General features: G+C 43.9%; 1 protein-coding gene across 10 annotated transcripts in view; it reads left to right on the top strand.

Moving 5' to 3' along the window:
• Positions 1-23,473, top strand: part of bcas3 (BCAS3 microtubule associated cell migration factor) — a 999,028-nt gene that overhangs the window by 201,618 nt on the left and 773,937 nt on the right. For all 10 annotated transcript variants that reach the window (XR_010968797.1, XM_068010741.1, XM_068010743.1 and 7 more), the window contains one exon: positions 8,102-8,178. Coding sequence is in view for 9 of the 10 variants with exons in the window: in XM_068010741.1 (XP_067866842.1) it covers positions 8,102-8,178 (77 nt within the window). In the remaining variant the exon portion in view is untranslated. The remainder of the gene's footprint in view (positions 1-8,101; positions 8,179-23,473) is intronic.

Here is a 23,473-nt window from a genome sequence, read left to right as displayed (position 1 = left end):
CCTTACTGAACTCCCTCACTTACCAAACTCCCATCTTCACACTTTGTGGCCACCAGCAGCACTCAGTGCAGACAAGCAGCACTGAGAGTCCCCTGAATTTATACTCTCTGAAAACAATGATGTGTCAGCTTTGCTAGAGATCAGAAACCAGTTTAAGCTAGCTACCTAATTAACTAGCTACAGCTACTCCCAGAGTGCTTGTATACCCCGTTTCAAACTGTAAGGAAGTTAACTTGCCTCTTAACTTACAGTAATTTCAGTTAACTGCTAAATGCAAACAAAACAGAAATTATACTTTGGCGAGATTAACCCTTAAAGTCCACTTACCATCTTCACACTCTGTGCCCTCAGTGCAATATGAGGGCTTGATATGCTGCATGAGCATGAAATATAATTATTCGCAATGATTACTTCTTCCATGTATTGATAAGGGAAAATGTGAACTCATGCCATCTCTAAAAAAAAAAGGTGTACCATGATGCATGAGGTTGAAGTCCTCGACAAGCTGAAAGGACTCAAAGCAAATAAATACCAGGAAAATGGGATTTATTCCAGACTGTTGAGAAAGACTAAGGAGTGGATTTGTGAGACATTTTGAGAGATTATTATGAGTCAGTAGACAGTAGGGCTGTTCTGATAGAATAGAAACAAGCAAATGTTCCCATATTCAAAAATATCAAATTTTAGAAAAGTAGGAAGGAGAAGTAGGAGACAAATATTCTGCATAAATGGTGTTGAAAGAGAACTAGATATCTTAGTAGCCATTACAGTCAACGTGTCTAGCCAATGTAGAGCAACCATTAACAAAACCAATAGAATGTGGCTGTACATAGTCAAAGCATTAGAGTATGTCAGAGGAGAAATTGATCAACAAGAATAACTTCCAGCAACATGTCAACAGAACTTATTTTTGTTTGTCACTGTGCGCAATGCATTATTTCTGCTCTTCATTCACATACTGTGTCTTTATTAACACACTGTTTTCCCTTCCCATTTATAGCTCCCTTTCTCCAATCCTGAACAATCAAAAACCTGCTAAAATTCAGTTCCATAGATGGTGACAGTTCTCAGTACCTTGTTCAAGTGTTCATTCTTCATGTGTTAGCCAAGTTAATGAATGTTGGCAGGCTATTCCCCCATCGGGAAATTGCTGCCGAGCCAGATCTTGTCTGCACCCAACGCCTACGCATGCACACTTTCCAACAGTTCAACATGTTGTTTAAAACAAAAGTACATATTTTTAACAATCCCTTGATTTAGACTGGGAACAAAAGGTCGATGACTGTGAATCTTTATCATTTTCATTTTTTTAGGATGTTAAGAAATTTATTTTTTTAAATCATGTCAGTTTAGGCTCACGTGACGAACATAGCCTTAAACTTTTTCTACCACTTGGTGTCACTAAAACTATGTTCTTTCCCATATTGTGTTGCCAAACCACAATTCCCATATTTAATCAAATGAAAGGCAGCATAAAGTGTAACATTTACAGACTTAGCCCTGGAATTCAGAACTGCCACCCTAGCAGAGCAGATTATGCTGATTTTCTGCTCACACAGGGTAAATCAATAAGGATTGTGGTTTGAAAATGTCATAAAAACATAAAAGACAGACGTTTGGTCTCCAGGTGAAACCTCAAGATCTGGGAGTTTGGAATGAACAGTTGTTGGGGGGGTGGCGGTGGGGGGTGGTGGTGTGGGGGAGGAAGTACAGCTCAGGTGGAATTTTTTTTCCAGGATAGTGGGAAAGCGAGAGAGACCGCTGGTGCTGCAGATCCCATTAGGGCTTGTATATTGCTTTTGTAAGTTCAATGTTCACAGTAAATATGGTTGAGCAAGGCATTTGGCCCAAATTAATCCATCCATCACATAAAACCAATGGTCTGCCCACTTAGGTATCTTTTAAATGACTCAATGTTTTGCTTTTACTTATTTGCATGTCCATGTTTGATCATTGTGTGAACAACTGCTTGTCATCTATCAGTCCTAAAGCTGGCTTTTATCAGTTTAAACCTGCCCTCAGTGTCCAACTGTAAAGCTTCACTCTGATCTAGTGGTCCAGATTAACCTTTTGTATGCTGTTTAATATCATATAATTACATGTGTAAATGTTAGCTATGACTCCTTTAACTCCATGATTATCGCTGTACTATCTCACTGTCTCTTTGACATGGAATCGTGAATGATTCGAAAACTTGTGCCAGTTAAACATTAGCAAGGCTGAAGCCATCTTGTTTAGTTCTCATAAGAAGCTCCAGACCCTGATTCTATAATTTTTCCCAGCTGCTTGCTCAGGTTACACCTTACGATGTGCAGTTTGTCTCTGAGTCTCCTTATTCACCATGAGTCAAACCTTTTCCACCTCCAAATTGTTAACTGCCTCCGACCCTACCTTATCTACTGCTGCAGAACTCCTCATCCAAACCTTGGTAACCTCTGTTAGCAGTTAACCTCCTTCCTTCTTTGGTTCACACCAACACGTTTCGACTAAGCTTGAAATGGAGCTGACTTTATTGACATTTAGGATGCGAGTAGGTCAGCTCAACCTGGCTCAGAGAGTGACTTTTGGGCTTCAGGTTCTGCCATTCAAGCCATCTGTTTACATTGGGAAACCTGTTGCTCCAAGATACAAAAACATTTGATTATTAACCTTTAACTCCCCATGTTATCCAACATACAGCTCTCTGGGATGTCCAAAACCTGCAGGCTTGATCTCTTGAAAGCTGTTCTCATCAGCGTTCCGAGCTCCACCCTCCATAATTACAATTGACCAAGACCTGTAACTACATCCAATCTGGCACAAAGTCTTGCTCATCTATCACGTCTACCCTCACAGACCTCCACTATCACCCAATTCTCCATTTAATTGATTTTGAAATTACTATCCACATTTATGAATCACTGGGACTTGCTCCATCCAACCTCTGCAATACCCTTCACCCCAATGTCCCAGCTGGCATCCTCTTCTTCTGAGTCCTGGTTACTATGGAAGGCTTGCTACTAAGCACACAGTGTCAGCTGTGGCTCAGTGGATAGCACTCTTGCCTCTGAGTCAGAAAGTTGTGGATTCAAGTCCCACTCCAGAGATTTTGGCAAATAATCTAGGCTGACACACCAGTGCAATGTTGGAAGAAGTGCTGCACTGTTATAGGTGCTATTTTTCAGATGTTAAACTGAGGCCCTTTCTGCCATCTCAGGTGGACTTAAAGCACTTCTCCCCCACGCCCACCCCCCAACACCCACCCATCCAGCGTCCTGGCTGGCAACACTTAAAAAAAATACTATCTGGTCATTTATCACATTGCTATTTGTGGGACCTTGCTGTGCTCAAATTGTCTGCTGTGTTTCCCTACATTATAAACAGTGAATACACTTCAAACACTACTATAAGGCACTTTGTGATACCCTGAGGTCATGAAAGGTGCTATATAAATGTCTTTCCTGTTGAACACCTCAAGAAAATAATTGTTGAGCATATATTGAGTACTTTATGTGCTTTATATTCATCCTGACTTTCAGTCCTGTCATATCCTTTGAACTTCTCCCCTCTTAGTACTGTACTAGAAGGATGTCTTGCAGTTGTGTTTATTATCTGCCATGTGCTTATTTTCCCTTAGTCTCTTGTTTTCTGAAGGTTGTTGCACTTACCTTTCTCCCTTTGGAATTTGAAAAGTTTGTTTTTTGTATTTCACTTTGGATTGTTTTGATGATCCAATTGGAATTTTGCTTGTTTACTTTGCACACCCTAATCCTGCGGATGTATTTTTTCTTCATGCCCAACAGTATGCCCTTAATGGGATTCCATTTTCCTCAGATAAGGACAAATTGAATATTAAACTATACCCCCAGTCAATTTATTTAAGTGCTTCCTGAATTCCTTTGGGATTGGCCTTTTTAAAACAGTATACTTGGAACTCAACCTTGTTGTGTTTAGTTTCTTTAGATTTTCAAGGCAGAGATTAAAATCCAGACTAAATTATTGCGTGTGTACCATCATTTCTGTTCATCATTTTCCAAATGTTTGTTTTGAACTGTAGTACAGTGAATTATGCTCGGAGAAATAGTTTTGAATATGCCAATCTCAGAATGTGTACAAATGAATTACATTTAGTAATGGAAACTCTAATTGAAGGATTATATTATCCTTCTAAAACAATCCATCACCTCTGAAATGCTTTCAATAAAGTTTCTTCTTGCATTTTTTCTGTCTTCTTTCTCTTTCTCTCTGTCAATCTCCTTTGTTCCCTTTTTTACTCTTTTGCTTTCATTGATTAAAAAAAAAATACTTGTGTTCAAATCCATAAGCTTTTCATTTTTATTATTTTGCCCATTTGTAAGTTTCACTACTTGTTTGTTTTCTTCCTTTAGCTCTTTTAACTACTATGTGTCTATCTCAGTATACACCGTGACAACCAGATGGTGTGAGATGGTTAGAGTGAGGCTAGAGGCTAAGGAATTCCAATGGTGACTGTAGCAAGAACTTGCACTTCTATAACACCTTTCAAAACTTTAGGATGTTCCAAAGCCCTTCACAGCCAGTGTGCAGTCACTGTTGTAATGTAGGAAATGCAGCAGCCAATTTGCACCCAGCAAGCTCCCACGAACAGCAATTTGATAATGAGCAGATAATCAGTTTAATTATGGATGAGGGGTAAATATTGGCCCAGACAACAATGACAACTCCCCTTCTGTTCTTCAGAATAGTGCCATGGGATTTCTTAGGTCTACGTGAGGATAGACAGGGCCAAGAGCGAGGTCAGGGGAATTAAAAAAACTAACAAAAGAATCAGGTAGCCAAGAATGAAGGAGGGATAATGCGGTATTAAAAATGGAGGGTACAGATATTTTTAAAACAAAAAGGGAGAGGGAAAGGTCAAGAGCAAGAAAGTGGTGTTATGATCAGGTGAGGAGGGGTCAAAGGGCTCCCTCTTTTACCTCTCCTTGCTTGACCATAACAGGGTTCATATCTTTTTAAAAGTGTATGTACTTGTCAATTTAGTAAGTGTTTCACTACTTACGTGCTATGATCATAAAAGAACCAATCGGACAGGTTCTTTTGAATTTCTAACAAAGGAAGAGGTTAGCTTTATTGTACCTAAACCGATCTAGGTAAAATAATAAACTGCTCTCCAACTTTCTCTCTCTCTCTGTCTCTGTATCTGTCTCTCTCTCTCATACACACACACACATATGCACACACATGCACACACAAATAGGTTACAGAGTGGGGTCGGATAGAGTCTGGAGCAGTAAAAGGGTATACAGTCTGTGGAGTTTGGTAACTTGGTTGTCTTCCAGCTGAACTTGGTCCTGATGCTTTCGGCTTGTAGAGGTGGCCAGAGAACAGTGATGCGAATGGTTTCCTTCATGGGGTCTCTTTTGGCAGCAATGATAGACTTAGGTGGTTGCAACCAGCGGGCAGGGTTTGAAACTTGCCAGGTGAACTGGGCAGAGAGGGAGAGAAAGAGGGACCTCATTATCTGTGTCGGCTTCTTTTCTGCAGCAGAGAGAGAACAGCCAGTTTAAAACATGATGGCTCAGTGTATTCCCTCTTGCAACCTAATTAGTTCATGTCTAGGAATTTCCTTTCTCACAATCAGAGTCCATTGTTCAAGCAATTACCCTTTGAGTGGTCTGTCTCCACCAGTTTTAATACCCCAAGTTTGTTTTTAATCTCTTGTTAATGGAGACTGGCCAGGTGAGGCACTCCAAACTTCTCAAATCTTTATTCTGGGGGAGACTGGCCAGACATCCCGACTCCCTCTCAATGCAGTGGAATGCAAGGGATTCTGATACAATGTCAGTGGCCATTTTCGCTGCTAGCAGCCACCTTTTGGTCTGTTCCTTTTCCTTTTTAAAAAATGTAATTCTGGTTTCCAGCCGATGGATTAAAAAGTCCTCATTTGGCACAGCATGTGTTCTCGACGTTGGGAAAACAAAGAGATAAGGTGAAGTAGTTAGGTTTATGTTAAGGGTAGACATGACCAATTGGGAGAAATTAAAGGGAAGCACAGAGCATGTGCAGATAATTGACCTAGAAAATGCAGTGAGAGTACTGGCCAAAACTAAATTAATATCTATACCAGCATTTATGACATTAGCAATTTGCTTTGAAGACCAACTGGCAGTGAAAATAGTACAGAAAGTTCTGGAAGCATTCTGAATCTATTATTCTCCATGCATGATAAAAGGCAAAAAAATAAATTGGAAAGAGAAATAGATACACAGAATTGCTGACTGTTAGTATGAATGTATGCCATAACTGTTTGCTGCTTTCTCACACTCCTGGAAATCACATGGTGCTGTTGATCATTGTTACAGGCAGTTTCCTTCACACGCTATTTAAATAAAAACTTTCCTTTGTTGTAGAACTCTATGTAAACACATGATTCCCTGACCAAGATGAGGACAGAGGCTGGGTACTCTGCGACAAGTGGCTCACCCCCTGACACTTCAGAGCCTCTCCAAAGTCAATAAGGCTTAAGTCAGGGATGTGAAAGAATATTCACCACCTGTCTGGATAGGTGCAGCTGCAATTTAACTCAGTAGGCTCAACACTATGCAGAATAGATCAGTTCCTATGCTGGGCTTTCCTGCCACTAGACTCAGTATCTGCCACCTCTACCACTGGCACACTGTGGTTCCAGTATCTACTTACTAAAGGTTACAGTGCAGCATTTGACCAAGTTTTCTTTGACCTCCCTCTCTGGCAATCTCTACCACTGAAAAGGACAAGTACAGCAGTGTTCTAGTAACATCATCATGTATAGGTTTCCCTCCCAGCTGCACACCATGTTGACTTGGACATATATTGCCGTTTATTGTTGCTGTGTCAATATTCTGGAATTCTCTACCCAACTTCACTGTGGTAGATCTAACAGCACAAGGACTGCAGTTATTTAAAGAGAAAGCTCACCACTATCTTCTCCGGGAACTTAGGGCTGGGCAATAAACATCAGTATTGCCCACATCCCAAGAACAAATTTTAAAAGATGCAGTCCAATGCAATACCAAGCCATTAAGATCAATGAAATGGATAAGGATATGTGTATTCCATGGCAGAATTGTTTGGACATGATTTCAGTCATCTACAAGCTGATGACTAATGCATTGACATTGCTCTAGTGGGGGCTGCAAGGGAATTAATCAACTTCCTATTTCTTAAATATTTCTTTCCTCTATACCTGTGACAGAGTGTCTCACCTCTATGTATTGCTCACCAGAATGGTTCAATTGAGATTGGGAACTCTGTGTGAGGAATCCCAAATTTAATCTGCATCCTTCATGTTTGCACAACATAAGCTTTTGCCACCAGACTTCTAGACAGTCACCTTCCCATGCTAGCCAATAATCCTACTAGACGTAGCTGTTTTAGTTTCTTCTCTACCAGTTCCCAGTCTATTGTCACTCTTCCATTCAGATCTTCCAAATTTAGTCCCACCATGTCTTCCACATGTTTTTTTCCCCCTCAATTGTGAGGAGAAAACCGAAGGTGTTGCATTTCTATAGTGCCTTTCATAACCTCAAAGTAAGTGCTTTACAACCAATGAAATATTTTTGAAGTGTAATCACTGGTAATGCAGGAAATGTGGTAGTCAAATTGTGCACAACAAGCTCCCACAAACAGCAATGTGATAATGAACAGAGAATCTGTTTTTTATTGCTGTTGATTGAAGGATAAATATTGGCCAGAACACTGGGGAGAACTCATCTACAGTTCTTCAAATAGTGCCATGGGATCTTTTACGTTCACTAGAGAGGACAGGCGGGGCCTTGATTTAACGTCTCCTCTGAAAGATGGCACCTCTGATGGTGTAGCACTCTCTCAATGAGAATCCTTCCATCTCACTTTTCAAAGGTATTGATTTATAGCAACACAAAGCACACCCACCCATTGCAATCTTATTGCTAGTTATAAATGCAGGTGTGATTAACATTGTACGCGACAATCAAAATATTTGAAAAATATGTCATACAGTGAATGCAATCAGGATGCAAAACATGTTGTTACCCATGTTCAATCTGAAATATTTACTTGAAGGTTTGATAGAGGAAGATGGGATAAGCAGTATTTCTGATTGTTCTTTTCTTTTCTTTCTCAGGGTTTTGGTAGTTGTGTTACAGGAGAAGATTGCCACCTTTGACAGCTGTACTTTCACTAAAAAATTCTTCGTAACAAGTATGTACCAATGCTATATAAACTGTAACAGGATTTTTAAATGGGGTCATAATATTTATAAGCCTTCTGCTGTGAAGTTCTGTCCCCTTGGAATTGGATTGTGGCCAGACAGACTGAATTGGTTTGGGATTATAAAGTAACGATCAACAAGAAGAAATGGTTCGATGGGCCCCAGGTGTGAAAATATTATATGTGGTAGAGAAGGATTTCAAAACCATGTTATTAAAACCGTGGATGTGATCTGGGTAGGAAGGAGTGGTTGGTTGAGATTACTTATTTTTTTGTTATTTGTACCTAGATTGTGGGTAACACTACAAGGCTGGCATTTGTTGCTATGTCTATTTGCTCTAAGAAGGTGTTGGTGGGCCTTCTCCTTGAGCCATTACACTCCTTGTAGTAATGGTGCTCCCACAATGGTGATAGATGAGGAATTCCAGGATATTGGTCTAGCAATGATGAAGGAATGTGTATAAATATCCAAGTCAAGAGAGACATGACTTAAAGGGGAACTGGAGGTGATGATGTTCCCATAGGATTGTTGCTCTTTTGCTGATCACAGGTACTGTCAAAATTCCTTGGTGAGCTGCTCTGTGGAACTTACCACTTTTTTTTTTGCATATTAAACACTTGAACAACCATGTGCAGTCAGAGGTAGCTATAACAGCCTGGCAGAAGTATCGCCCAGGTCATGTTTCTACTGAGGGCAGTATGCCTGCAGCAAACATGGTTGTCGCTATTTATCCTTTGGAGAGGAGCGTATTAGACAAATGGTACATTCTTTCTGCAGTGATACGCAGTCAGAATAACTGTTCCGTCCTGAAGCGTAAAGGGAAAGGTTGGGTAGGTGGCTGCCTGTGTTACCTCAATGATGGCTACAGATCTAGAGATGGGTGTCTCACAAAGGAGACCCAAATAGTTGTGAAAAGCACAAACGTAGCACATAATGGTTGTGAATAATACAGAAGTTGACCCTGGTAGTTATAAACAGCATAAAAGGACTTGATACTCTGTTGATCCAGAGTTAAATCAGGATTTTAATTTCTCCATAATATGTAAGTTTGCGAGGGTGTTGCACACACAGGGTAGAATTTTTTGTGGCTATTTGGTGATGTTGGGGGGACGGCGAATCATGTCGGAAATCTGGCATCATGATCTCAGTTCTGGATTTAGTCAGCAGCGGGAAAGCACTAAGGTGGAATAGCCACTCCGACACAACGGGAATATATTTTAAATTGCTGAGCAGTTAATTTTAATGCATTTGGACCTAATTTATTGCGATTCAATGGGGGGCTTGGGAATAAGCGGACAATGGGTGGCTTACCCTGCTTACCAGAAAAAGACAAGGAGCTGAAGAAGACTCCAGGCTCCTCGTCCTTCTCTCGCCTTACCACTGCTGAGCTCATGGCCAAAGTGATGGTATGCAGGTCTGTGCGCATCTGTGGGATCTGACTCTCCAAGAGGGTCCCCAATCTCTTGATGGAGGAAGCCATGCATTTACATGCCTGAGACATGGCAGCAATCATGGCATGAATGGACTCCTCCTCCATCATCCGCTCATGGCTTCACATTACCTCTGGCATCTCTGCCAGATGTTGCCTTACCTCTTTCTGCAATTCCATCATGCCCTGTGCTGTCAACACCAGAGGCTTGACATCAGCCTGGGCTCAGCATTGGCTTGGCCACCGGCAGTCCTCCGGTTGTCTCAGCCAGCTGCTTGGACGTGTGTGTGGTGCTCTCACCAGCTCTGATTCTACAGCCATGCGGAAACCCACTGAGGTGAAAGTATCTGTGTTGGTGGATGGTGCAGGAGAGTCATGGGACAATGCATCCGCTGAGTGTTTCCTCTCCTCAGAGGTGGACCTCTGGCCCCCTTTTGGTTGAGTTTCCTGTGGATGCAAACCTGCATGAGAGTACACAAGCATGTGGGTTAGGCTAAGATCTTGTCATGCCAACCATATGTGATGTGGGTCTCCAGAAGTGAACTGTATGTCAATGGAAGCCAATCCTCACTCTTTTTGCAGAGACTCTGGTCTCTCCATCTGATATGGTACAGCCACCCTGTGTCCCTGCCAATTCCAATGCCTCTTCCTTGTCAGCTGTAAGCATGCCTCCATCAGTTCGAGCTGTCTCCTTCCTATTGTGGGCCCTCTTGCCGTGCAAGTGGAAAGAGAGAGATGGTCATACTTTGCAATGAGATCTACATGACAGTTCTGCTAGTGTCAGTCGCTCGTCCCCTACTGGGGTATCACATTTTTAAAAAATCATTCATGGGGATGTGGGTGTCGCTGACTAGGCCAGCATTTATTGCCCATCACTAATTGCTCTTGAGAAGGTGATGGTGAGCTGCCTTCTTGAACCGCTGCAGTCCATGTGAGGTAGGGACACCCGCAGTGCTGTTAGGAAGGGAGTTCCAGGATTTTGACCCAGCAACAGTGAAGGAAGGGCGATATAGTTCCAAGTCAGGATGGTGTGTGGCTTGGAGGGGAATTTGCAAGTGGACGTTCCCAACCATTTGCTGCGCTTGTCCTTCTAGGTGGTAGAGGTCGCAGGTTCGGAAGGTGCTGTCTAAGGAGACTTGGTGCTTTGCTGCAGTGCATCTTGTAGACGGTACACACTGCTGCCACTGTGCGTCAGTGGTGGAAGGAGTGAATGTTTGTGGATGGGGTGCCAATCAAGCGGGCTGCTTTGTCCTGGATGGTGTCGAGCTTCTTGAGTGTTGTTGGAGCTGCACCCATCTAGGCAAGACTTGTGCCTTGTAGATGGTGGACAGGCTTTGGGGAGTCAGGAGGTGAGTTACTCATCACAGGATTCCGAGCCTCTGACCTGCTCTTGTAGCCACGGTATTTATATGGCTAATGCAGTTCAGTTTCTGGTCAATGGTAACCCCCAGGATGTTGACAGTGGGGGATTCAGCGATGGTAATGCCATTGAATGTCAAGGGGAGATGGTTAGATTCTCTCTTGTTGGAGATGGTCATTGCCTGGCACTTGTGTGGCACAAATATTACTTGCCACTTATCAGCCCAAGCCAGGATATTGTCCAAGTCTTGCTGCATTTCTGCATGGGCTGCTTCAGTATTTGAGGAGTCGCGAAAGATGCTGAACATTGTGCAATCATCAGCAAGCATCCCCACGTCTGACCTTATGATGGAGGGAAGGTCACTGATGAAGCAGCTGAAGATGGTTGGGCCGAGGATACTACCCTGAGGAACTCCTGCAGTGATGTCCTGGAGCTCAGATGATTGACGTCCAACAACCACAACCATCTTCTTTTGTGCTAGGTATGACTCCAACCAGCGGTGAGTTTCCCCCCTAATTCCCATTGACTGCGATTTTGCTAGGGCTCCTTAATGCCATACTCGGTCAAATGCTACCTTGACATCAAGGGCACTCACTCTCACCTCACCTCTGGAGTTCAGCTCTTTCGTCCATTATTGAACCATGGCTGTAATGAGGTCAGGAGCTGAGTGGCCCTGACGGAACTGAAATTGAGCATCAGTGAGCAGGTTATTGCTATGTAAGTGCTGCTCGATGGCACTGTGGACGACACCTTCCATCACTTTACTGATGATCGATTAGACTGATGGGGCGGTAATTGGCCAGGTTGGACTTGTCCTACTTTTTGTGTATAAGACATACCTGGGCAATTTTCCACATTGCCGGGTAGACGCCAGTGTTGTAGCTGTACTGGAACAGCTTGGCTAGGGCGCAGCAAGTTCTGGAGCATAGGTCTTCAGTACTATTGCCAGAATGTTGTCAGGGCCCATAGCCTTTGCAGTATCCAGTGCCTTCAGTCGTTTCTTGATATCATGTGGAGTGAATCGAATTGGCTGAAGACTGGCATCTGTGATGCTGGGAACTTCAGGAGGAGGCCGATATGGATCATCCACTTGGCACTTCTGGCTGAAGATTATTGCAAATGCTTCAGCCTTATCTTTTGCACTGATGTGCTGGGCTCCCCATCATTGAGGATGGGGATATTTTTGGAGTCACCTCCTCCAGATAGTTGTTTCATTGTCCACCACCATTCACGACTGGATGTGGCAGGACTGCAGAGCTTAGATCTGATCCGTTGGTTATGGGATTGCTTAGCTCTGTCTATCGCATGCTGCTTATGCAGTTTGGCAAGCAAGTAGTCCTGTGTTATAGCTTCACCAGGTTGACCCCTCATTTTGAGGTATGTCTGGTGCTGCTCCTGGCATGCCCTCCTGCACTTTTCATTGAACCAGGGTTGGTCCCCTGGCTTGATGGTAATGGTAGCATGGGGGATATGCCGGGCCATGAGGTTACAGGTTGTGGTTGAGTACTATTCTGCTGCTGATGGCCCACAGTGCCTCATGGATGCCGAATTTTGCATTGCTAGATCTGTTCAAAATCTATCCCATTTAGCACAGTGATGGTGCCACGCAACACAATGGGAGGGTATCCTCAATATGAAGATGGGACTTTGTCTCCACAAGGACTGTGCAGTGGTTACTCCTACCAATACTGTCATGGACAGCTGCATCTGCGGCAGGCAGATTGGTGTGGACGAGGCCAAGTATATTTTTCCCTCTTGTTGGTTCCCTCACCACCTGCCATAGACCCAGTCTAGCAGCTATGTCCTTTAGGACTCAGCCAGCTCGGTCAGTAGTGGTGCTCCCGAGCCACTCTTGGTGATAGACATTGAAGTCCCCTCATCCAGAGTACATTCTGCACCCTTGCCACCCTCAGTGCTTCCTCCAAGTACTGTTCAACATTGAGGAGTACTGATTCATCAGCTGAGGGACGGCGGTAGGTGGTAATCAGCAGGAGGTTTCGTTGCCCATGTTTGATCTGATGCCATGAGACTTCATGGGGTCCAGAGTCGATATTGAGGACTCCCAGGGCAACTCCCTCCCGACTGTATACCACAGTGCCGCCACCTCCTGGGTCTGTCCTGCCAGTGGGACAGGACATTCCCAGGGATGGTGATGGCGGTGTCTGGGATACTGTCTGTAAGGTATGATTCTGTGAATATGACTATGTCAGGTTGATGCTTGACTAGTCTGTGGGACAGCTCTCCCAACTTTGGCACAAGCCCCCAGATGTTAGTAAGGAGGACTTTTCAGGGTCAACAGGGCTGGGTTTGCCGTGGTCGTTTCTGGTGTCTGGGTCGATGCCAGGAGGTCCGTCCGGTTTCATTCCTTATTGACTTTGTAGCGGTTAGATACAACTGAGTGGCTTGCTAGGCCATTTCAGAGGGCATTTAAGAGTGAACCACATTGCTGTGGGTCTGAAGTCACATGTAGGCCAGTCCAGGTAAGCAGATTTCCTTCCCTAAAGGACATTAGTGAACCAGATGGGTTTTTACAATCAACAACGATTTCATGGCCATCATGAGACTCGCTTTTTTCTTAATTCCAGATTTATTGAATTCAAATTCCACCTTCTGCTGTGTTGGGATTCGGCCCCATGCCCAAAGCAATACCCTGGGTCTCTGGGTTACTAGACCAGTGACAATACCACTACACCACCGCCTCTGACTGCTCCTGCAGTTAAAGCCACAGCCAGCTCGGGTGGTGGACTTCAATGTTCATCAGGGTCCCTCCTCCTTCACTGTGTGGGTGTGCCTTGATTAACCCTATGCGCTTTCCCCGTAGTTTACAGCAGTCAGCTCTCAGATGACCTGCCTTATTACAATGGAAGCATACAGGCCCCCGGGTGTCACTCCTACTTACAGCACTATCCTTTTTGGCTGGAGGAGAGCATCCTGTGTGTCCAAATGTTCTTTCCCTCCCAGGACTGATGGGCTCCTTCCCACGCTTTGTCCTTTTCGGATTGATGGGGGTGACTAGGAAAGGTTTTCCCCGGGGAACCAACTTGCATATTAGAGCAAACTCATCAGCCAGAACTGCGGCTTGCCTCGCTCTATGTACCTTTTGTTCCTCCACATGGGTCTTTATGGAGATTGGGAGAGTGTTTTTAAATTTTTCAAGGAGTATTACTTCTCTGAGGCTTTCATAGGTGGGCTTTACTTTAAGAGCCCTCAGCACTGGTCAAAAGCCATCTGCTTATTTCTTTCAAACTCCAAGTAAGTTTGATCAAGTTGTTTCTGGAGGGTTTGGAATTTCTGGTGGTAGGCTTCTGGTACTAGCTCATATGCCCCGAGGATAGCATTTTTTGTCAGTTCATAATTTGATGGAGTCTCATCTGGCAACAGGGAATAAACCTTATGAGCTTTTCCAATTAGCTTGCTTTGTAGCAGTAATGTTCAGTTCTCAGCCAGTCATTTTAACTGCCTTGCAAGTTTCTCAAAAGATAGAAATAATGCTTCTGCGTCTCCCTCATTGAATTTGGAATCAATTTTAAAAACTCAGCACACAGCCCCGCATTACTTATATTCTCCATGCTTTCACAGAGTTTACTTTGTCACCCGCCCCCACCCCCCCAGCTAACTCAAGCTGCCTCAGCTCTCTTTCCTTCTGTTCCTTCCAGAAAGTTCTTTCTCTCACTTTCTCTCTCTCTCCCCCTCCCCCTCCTGTCTTTCTTTCTCTCCTCTCTCTTTTTCTTTCTCTTCTCTCTCTCATAAGAACATAAGAAATAGGAGCAGGAGTAGGCCATTCAGCCCCTCAAGCCTGCCCTGCCATTCAATAAGATCATGGCTGATCTGTCCCAGTCCTCAACTCCTCTTTTGGGCATGCTCTGCCTAACCCTCGGCTCCCCGAGATTTCAAAAATCTATCTACCTCCTCCTTAAATACATTTAGTGACCTAGCCTCTACAACTCTCTGAGGCAGAGAATTCCAGAGATTCACCACCCTCTGAGTGAAGAAATTCCTTTGCATCTCAGTTTTAAATGTGTGCCCCCTTATTCTGTAATTATGTCCCCTAGTTCGAGATTCCCCCACTAGTGGAAACATCTTCTCAACATCTACCCTGTCGAGCTCCCTTAAAATCTTATATGTTTCTATAAGATCACCTCTCATTCTTCTAAACTCCAATGAATAAAGGCCGCTCTTGATAAGACAGCACCTTCATCACAGGAATCAGCCTAGTGAACCTTTTCTAAACTGCCTCCAATGCTAGTATATCCTTCCTTAAATACAGGGACCAAAAATGTACGCAGTACTCCAGGTGTGGCCTCACCAGCACCCTGTACAGTTGTAACAGGACTTCTCTATTTTTAACCTCTAACCCCCTAGCAATAAAGGCCAAAATTCAATTTGCCTTCCTAATTACATGCTGCACCTGCATGCTAGCCTTTTGTGTTTCATGCACAAGAACACCCAGATCCCTCTGTACTGCAGTATTTTGTAGTCTTTCTCCATTTAAATAATAATCTGCCTTTTTATTCTCCCTGCCAAAGTGGATTACCTCACACTTTCCCATATTGAACACCATCTGCCACATTTTTGCCCACTCACTTAACTTATCTATATCCTTTTGTAGATTCTTTGTGTCCTCATCACGACATGCCTTCCCACCTATCTTTGTATCATCAGCAAATTTGGATACACTACACTCTGTCCCTTCCTCTAAGTCATTAATGTAGATAGTAAATAGCTGAGGCCCTAGGACTGATCCTGGTGGCACCTCACTAGTTATGGCTTTCCAACCTGAAAAAACCCATTGATCCCGACTCTCTGCCTTCTGTGTGTTAGGCAATGCTCAATCCATGCCAACACATTACCCCCAATACCCTGAGCTCCTATTTTGTGCAATAACCTTTTATGTGGCACCTTATCAAACGCCTTCTGAAAATCCAAGTACACAACATCTACTGGTTCCCCTTTATCCGCTCTGCTTGTTATATCCTCAAAGAACTCGAACAAATTTGTCAAACATGATTTCCCTTTCATAAAACCACGTTGACTCTGTTTGATTGCATTATGTTTTTCTAAGTGTCCTGCTATTTCTTCCTTAATAATGGACTCAAGCATTTTCCCAATGACTGATGTTAAGCTAACTGGTCTATAGTTTCCTGCTTTCTGTCTCCCTCCTTTCTTGAATAGGGGTGCCACATTAGCGGTTTTCCAATCCGCTGGTACCCTACCGGAATCCAGTGAGTTTTGGTATATTATGACCAATGCCTCCACTATCTCTGCAGCCACTTCTTTTAAAACCCTTGGGTGCAGGCTATCAGGTCCTGGTGACTTGTCTGCCTTTAGTCCCATCAGTTTGTCCAGCACCTTTTCCCTCGTGATAGAGATTGTTACAAGTTACTCCCTCCCATTTACACCTTGTTCATCTATTATTGTTGGGATGTTTATAGTGTCCTCCACCGTGAAGACTGATGCACAATATTGGTTTAAATTATCTGCCATTTCCGTGTTCCCTGTTATTAATTCCCCATTCTCATCCTCTAAGGGTCCCACACTTACTTTAGCTACTCTCTTCCTTTTAATATACCCATAGAAGCTCTTACTGTTTGTTTTTATATTTCTTGCCAATTTACTCTCATGATCAATTTTCTCCCTCTGTATTCGTTTTTTAGTCATCTGCTGTTGGTTTCTAAAAACTTCCCAATCCTCTGACCTACCACTCGTTTTCACCGCATTATACGCCTTTGCGTTTGATTTGATACTCTCCTTAACTTCCTTTGTTATCCACAGGTGGTTCATCGTTCTCTTCGAGTCCTTCCTTCTGACTGGAATAAATGTTTGCTGAGTGATAGGAAATATCTGCTTAAAAGCTGCCACTGCTCATCTACTGACTTCCCCTGTAGTCTATCTTCCCAACCCGCTTTAGACAACTCTTTCTTCATACCTCTGTAATTGCCCTTGTTTAAGTTGAAGACACTGGTTTGAGACCCGAGTTGCTCACCCTCAAACTGAATTTGAAATTCTACCATGTTATGATCGCTTGACCCTAAAGGATCCTTAACTATGAGATCTCTTATTAATCCTATCTTATTACACAATACCAAATCTAAAATAGCCTGTTCCCTGGTAGGCTCTGCAACATATTGCTCCAAGTAATAATCCCTGAGGCACTCTACAAATTCGTCTTCCATGCCACCCTTGCCAATTTGATTTGTCCAGTCTATATGCAGATTAAAATCACCCATGATCATTGCAGTGCCCTTCTTACACGCCTCCATTATTTCCTGATTAATATCTTGTCCGACAGAGAGACTACTCTTCGGGGGCCTATAGACCACTCCCACACGTGATTTCTTTCCCTTGCTATTCCTTATTTCCACCTCAACTGATTCTACATCATGATCTATTACATCTATATCGTTACTCACAACTGCACTGATCCCTTGCTTTAATGACAAAGCTACCCCACCTCCTTTTCCTTTCTGCCTATTCTTCCGGAACGTTGAATATCCTTGAACATTTAGATTCCAGTCCTGGTCATCCTGCAACCACGTGTCAGTGATAGCTATCAAATCATATTCATTTATTTCTATCTGTACCGTCAGCTCATCTATCTTGTTACAAATGCTACATGCATTCAGATAAAGAGCCTTAAGCTTTGACTTCTTACCTACTCTGGTTCTAATTTCTGCTGTCCTCTTGTGCTTGTATTCTCTATCCCTTCCTGTCACTGTCTGATCAATGTATGTTCCTTCACTACCCTGCACCTCCGCTCTCTCGTTACTTTTTGACTTTTTAAACTTACTTTCAATTGAATCCTCCCCCCACCCCCCGCTATTTAGTTTTAAGCCTTATCTACAACCCTAGTTATAGGATTCGTCAGGACACTGGTCCCAGCATGATTGAAGTGAAGCCCATCCCAACAGAACAGCTCTCCCTTTCCCCAGTACCGGTGCCAGTGTCCCATGAATTGGAACCCGTTTCTCCCACACCAATCTTTGAGCCACACATTTACCTCTCTAATCTTATTTACCCTATGCCAATTAGCACATGGCTCAAGTAGTAATCTGGAGATTATTACCTTTGTGGTTTTGCTTTTTAATTTGGCCCCGACCTGCTCATAGTCCCTCAGCAGAACCTCTTTTCTAGTCCTACCTATGTCGTTGGTACCTACGTGGACCATGACAACTGGATCTTTTCCCTCCCACTCCAAGTTCCTCTCCAGCCCAGAAGAGATGTCCTTAACCTTGGCACCAGGTAGGCAACACAGCCTTCGGGCCACTCTATCTTTGCTGCAGAGAACAGTATCTATTCCCTTAACTATGCTATCCCCTACTATAACTACATTTCTCTTTTCTCCCCCCACTTGAATGGCGCTCTGAACCATGGTGTTGTGGTCAGTTTGCTCATCCTCCCTGCAGTCTGTGCCCTCGTCCACACCGGGAGCAAGAACCTCGTATCTATTGGATAAGGGCACTGGCTGAGGCTCCTCCAAAGCTAAATTCTGGATCCCATACCTGCCTCACGCGCAGTCACACCCTCCTGTCCCTGACCACGGTCCAGATTGGATGTAATTAATCTAAGGGGTGTGACTGTCTCCTGAAACACAGTGTCCAGGTAACTCTCCCCTCCCTAATGTGTTGCACTGTCTGCAGCTCGGACACCAGCTCATCAACTCTGAACCGAAGTTCCTCGAGCAGCCAACACTTGCTGCAGATGTGGTCACCGTGGATCTCACTGGCATCCACCAGCGCCCACATGCTACAGCTGCAACACATCGCCTGTCCAGCCATCTCTATTCTATTTAATTAATTTGGATCACAGTATTTAAGAAAAAAAAATGATTTAAGTGTACTCTTAACCTGTAATGACGTCACCTGATTTAAATTACTTGGCCAAAACCAAAAAAAACAAGAAAAAAACAACATGAGACATGGAAGAAGGAAAGAAATACCCACCAATCACTTACCAGCCCTCCTGTGACGTCACACTTCGATTTTTGCTGGTCAAGCAGGTCCACTGAACAGAACAAAGCGCTTTCACCACCACCGCTGCTGCTTCTGGTCTCGGGCCTTGCTCTGTGCTCCTTTTATACCCCGGCTCCTCTCACCAGCGCCGCCGCTGCTTCTGGTCTCAGGCCTCGCTCTCCACTCCCTTTATACCCAGCTCCTCTCACCGCCGCCGCTGCTGCTTCTGGTCTCGGGCCTCGGCTCTCCGCTCCTTTTATACCCCAGCTCCTCTCACCACCTCCGCTGCTGCTACTGGTCTTGGGCCTCGCTCTCCGCTCCTTTTATACCCCAGCTCCTCTCACCACCTCCGCTGCTGCTACTGGTCTTGGGCCTCGCTCTCCGCTCCTTTTATACCCCAGCTCCTCTCACCGCCGCTGCTTCTGGTCTTTGTCTCTCTTTTTCTCTCTCCTGTCTCTCTTTTTCCTGGCTCTTTTTTTCTTTCGCCTGTCTCTCCCTTTTTTTTCTCCTCTCTCTCTTTCCCTGTCTTCTAATTAAAGTTTCCTCTGTTCCAATTGTATCTTTGCTAGCAATACCCTATTTGAGTCTGTTTTTAACCCTGTTTCTGATTCTTCGGGTTCGAGGGAAAAGTGGTTGGCCACCAGTCTTAGAAGTTCCGATTTCCTAGCTTTGGTGCGGAAAGTGATCCCACACTGCTCAGCCATAGTCCTCAACTTCTCCATAGAATAGTGCCTTTAACTTATCCCAAGTTACTTCATCCTGGCTTGGGAGTTTACTGGCTTTGATCGCGGGCATGTTAGTATTTTACCACACAAAACCACAAGAAAATCTGTATTGAAATCTTTTCTCCTTTTGATTGGGATCAATTTGATTTCCACTTCCAATTACTCGTTTGTCTGTGGGTCCAATCCGGACTCGAGCCCACAAATTTCTGTTACAGCTGGGTGAGGAAGGGGTTTCAGGCTCCTCCTTGTCCCTTTCCTGGTTTGGCCGTAACAGGGTTTAACTTTTAAAACACAGTGTTTTTAGCTAACAGCCTCAATAAGTCCTTGCTCCCTGCATTCTAATTGTAATTGCAAAGGAATCACTCACACAGGTTTTCTTAAGTTGAAGCGAGAAAAATGTAAGTTTAATAGAGTGGTAAGGCTAACTTTGTTAAAATTACTAAAATACGTGATGCAACCACGCTGGTATGCATACAAGATAAACACACACACAAATAGATACAGAGGGGGAGAAAGAATTAAAGGGGGAGCTTTGGAATAGTAAATGGAATTCAGTTACTGTCTTTGGTTTTGCTGTAAAGTCCTTGGTTGAAATTGCGGTCTTGTAGTTCTCGCTGGGGCCCAATGCACACTTTCAAACTTGCTTCTCTGGTACCAGAAAGCTGAAGAGGTCCTCTGTTTTGAGGCTTAAGCTGCGTCTGTGGGTGCCTGGGACTTTGCTTGAGTGAGGCAGGGAGAGAGAGCTTCCTTCTCTTTGGTCTTCAAATTGCAGTCTGCCCAAACCTTTCTGTGAGGCACAATTCAAACAGTTCCCAGTCTGGCCAGCAGATAAGTCATGAAACAGCATCTTTGTTTGAAACAGCATCTTCTGCGAGGGTTGTTGATTCTCAAAGCTGTCCAATCATACTCGGTGGGGTGTGGAGCTCTGGCTCTTACACAGACAAAGAAGGTTGATTATTATGATTGCCCAGACCAGTCTTGTAAATGGAATCAGTGAGCACTCTCATTGTCTCTCTATTCAATTGTCTCTCAGAATGCAAATGTGCCACCATGTTTCAGCTGTTCAGCTCTGTGCAATAGAGTCATAGAGTTATACAGCACAGAAACAGGCCCTATGGCCCATTGTGCCCGTGCCGGCCATCAAGCACCTATCTATTTTAATCCCATTTTCCAGCACTTGGCCCATAGCCTTGTATGCTATGGCGTTTCAAGTGCTCATCCAAATATTTCTTAAATATTGTGAGGGTTCCTGTCTGTACCACCCCTTCAGGCAGTGTGTTCCAGATTCCAACCACCCTCTGGGTGAAATTTTTTTTACTCGGATCCCCTCTAAACCTCCTGCCCCTTACCTTAAATCTATGCCTTCTGGTTATTGACATCTCAGCTAAGAGAAAAAGTTTCTTCCTATCTACCCTATCTATGCCCCTCATAATTTTGTATACCTCAATCAGGTCCACCCTCAGCCTTAAATAAAAACAAGAAGTGCTGGAACCACTCAGCAGGTCTGGCAGCATCTGTGGAAAGAGAAGCAGAGTTAACATTTCGGGTCAGTGACCCTTCTTCGGAACTAGCAAATATTAGAAATGTCAAAGGTTATAAGCAAGTGAGCCAGGGGTGGGGCAAGAGATAACAAAGGAGAAGGTGTAGATTGGACAAGGCCACATAGCTGACCAAGAGGTCATGGAGCAAAGGCAAACAATATGTTAATGGTGTGTTGAAAGACAAAGCATTTGTACAGATAGGGTGTTAACGAACTGAAGATTGAGCAGCAGCAAGTACAAACATGAATGTTCACTGCTCCAAGGACAACAACCCTAGCCTTTTCCAGTCTCTCTTCATAGCTGAAATGCTCCAGCCCAGGTAACATCCTGGTGAATCTCCTCTGCGCCCTCTCCAGTGCAATCACATCCTTCCTATAGTGTGGCAACCAGAACTATACACAGTACTCCAGCTGTGGCCTAACTAGCATCTTATACAGCTCCATCATAACCTCCCTGCTCTTATATTCTATGTCTCAGCTAATAAAGGCAAGTATCCCATATGCCTTCCTAACCACCTTATCTACCTGTGCTGTTGCCTTCAGTGATCTATGGACAAGTACACCAAGGTCCCTCTGACCTTCTGTACTTCCTAGGGTCCTATCATCCATTGTATATTCCCTTGCCTTGATGGTCCTCCCAAAATGCATCACCTCACACTTCTCAGGTTGAAATTCCATTTGCCACTGCTTTGTCCATCTTACCAGCCCATCTATATTGTCCTGTAATCGAAGGTAAAGGCTTACTCTAGTCTGCAAAAAAAAAAATGACCTGAGCCCAACATAACCACATCTGACCCGAGCCCGACCCGGCCCGAGTCCTTCCATATTTTCCTACGCCCGACCCAACCATCAGTAAACTTACCTTCCATTTTTTACTTTGTTGCTGATCCGCACAAGCTTAAAATAACTGTAACAAAACCACTTTTCTAGTCAACAAATTACATTTAACAGTGGAGCCACTTACCTGTGCAAGTGCAACCCGACCTGACCCTAACCCGTCACATGTCATCGGGTCCTGTCAGGTTCGTGTCAGGTAACAGGCCTTTAATCTAAGGCTTTCCCCCTCACTATTTACGATACCACCAATTTTCTTGTCATCTGTGAACTTACTGATCAAGCCTCCTATATGCATGTCTAAATCATTAATGTACACTACAAACAGCAAGGGTCCCAGCACCGATCCCTGCGGTGCACCACTGGTCACAGGCTCCCAATCGCAAAAACAATGCTTGACCATCACCCTCTGCCTCCTGCCACTAATCCAATTTTGGATCCAATTTGCCAAATTGCCCTGGATCCCATGGGCTGTTACCTTCTTGACTAATCTCCCATGCGGGACCTTATCAAAAGCCTTATTGAAGTCCATGTAGACTACATCAACTGCTTTACCCTCATCTACACATCTAGTCACCTCCTCGAAAAATACAATCAAATTTGTTAGACATGATCTCCCCCTGATAAAGCCATGCTGACTATCCTTGATTAATCCCTGCCTGTCCAAGTGGAGATTAGTCCTGTCCCTCAGAATTTTTTCCAATAGTTTCCCTACCACTGATGTTAGACTCACCAGCCTGTAATTATCTGGTTTATCCCTGCTACCCTTCTTGAATAATGGTACCACATTTGCTGTCCTCCAGTCCTCTGGCACTTCTCCTGTGGCCAGAGAGGATTTGAAAATTTGTGTCAGAGCCCCTGCTATCTCCTCCCTTGCCTCACATATCAGCCTGGGAATTTATCCACTTTTAAGCCCGCTAAAACTGCGAATACCTCCTCAAATTTGTTCAAGTATATCACAATCCCCCTCCCTGATCTGTACACCTACATCGTCCTTTTCCATAGTGAACACAGTTGAAAAGTAATCATTTAAAACCTCACCTACGTCCTCCAGCTCCACATGCAGATTGCCACTTTGGTCCTTAATGGGCCCTACTCTTTCCCTGGTTATCCTCTTGCCCTTAATATACTTACAAAATGCCTTAGGATTTTCCTTTATCTTGCCCGCAAGTGTTTTTTCATGCCCTCTCTTTGCTCTCCTAATTACTTTAGGTACCCCCCTACACTTTCTATACTCCTCTCGGACTTTCGCTGTTTTCAGCCCTCTGAATCTACCATAAGCCTCCTTTTTTCCCCTTTTGTCGAGTAAAAAGGTCCAAGTAGTGTTCCATATGGCAAAATTAATATGTTTCCATTTGGCAGGTATAGTTTCTGTCACAAAACCTTTGGTGTTCCATGCAAATCTCTAAAGTTTGTTCAGGTATTAAGTACAGCTGCAATAGGCCTTG

The sequence above is a fragment of the Heterodontus francisci genome, chromosome 30 (assembly GCF_036365525.1).
Source record: "Heterodontus francisci isolate sHetFra1 chromosome 30, sHetFra1.hap1, whole genome shotgun sequence".
NCBI classification, from domain to species: domain Eukaryota; kingdom Metazoa; phylum Chordata; class Chondrichthyes; order Heterodontiformes; family Heterodontidae; genus Heterodontus; species Heterodontus francisci.
This window is presented reverse-complemented; position numbering and strand designations above follow the sequence as displayed.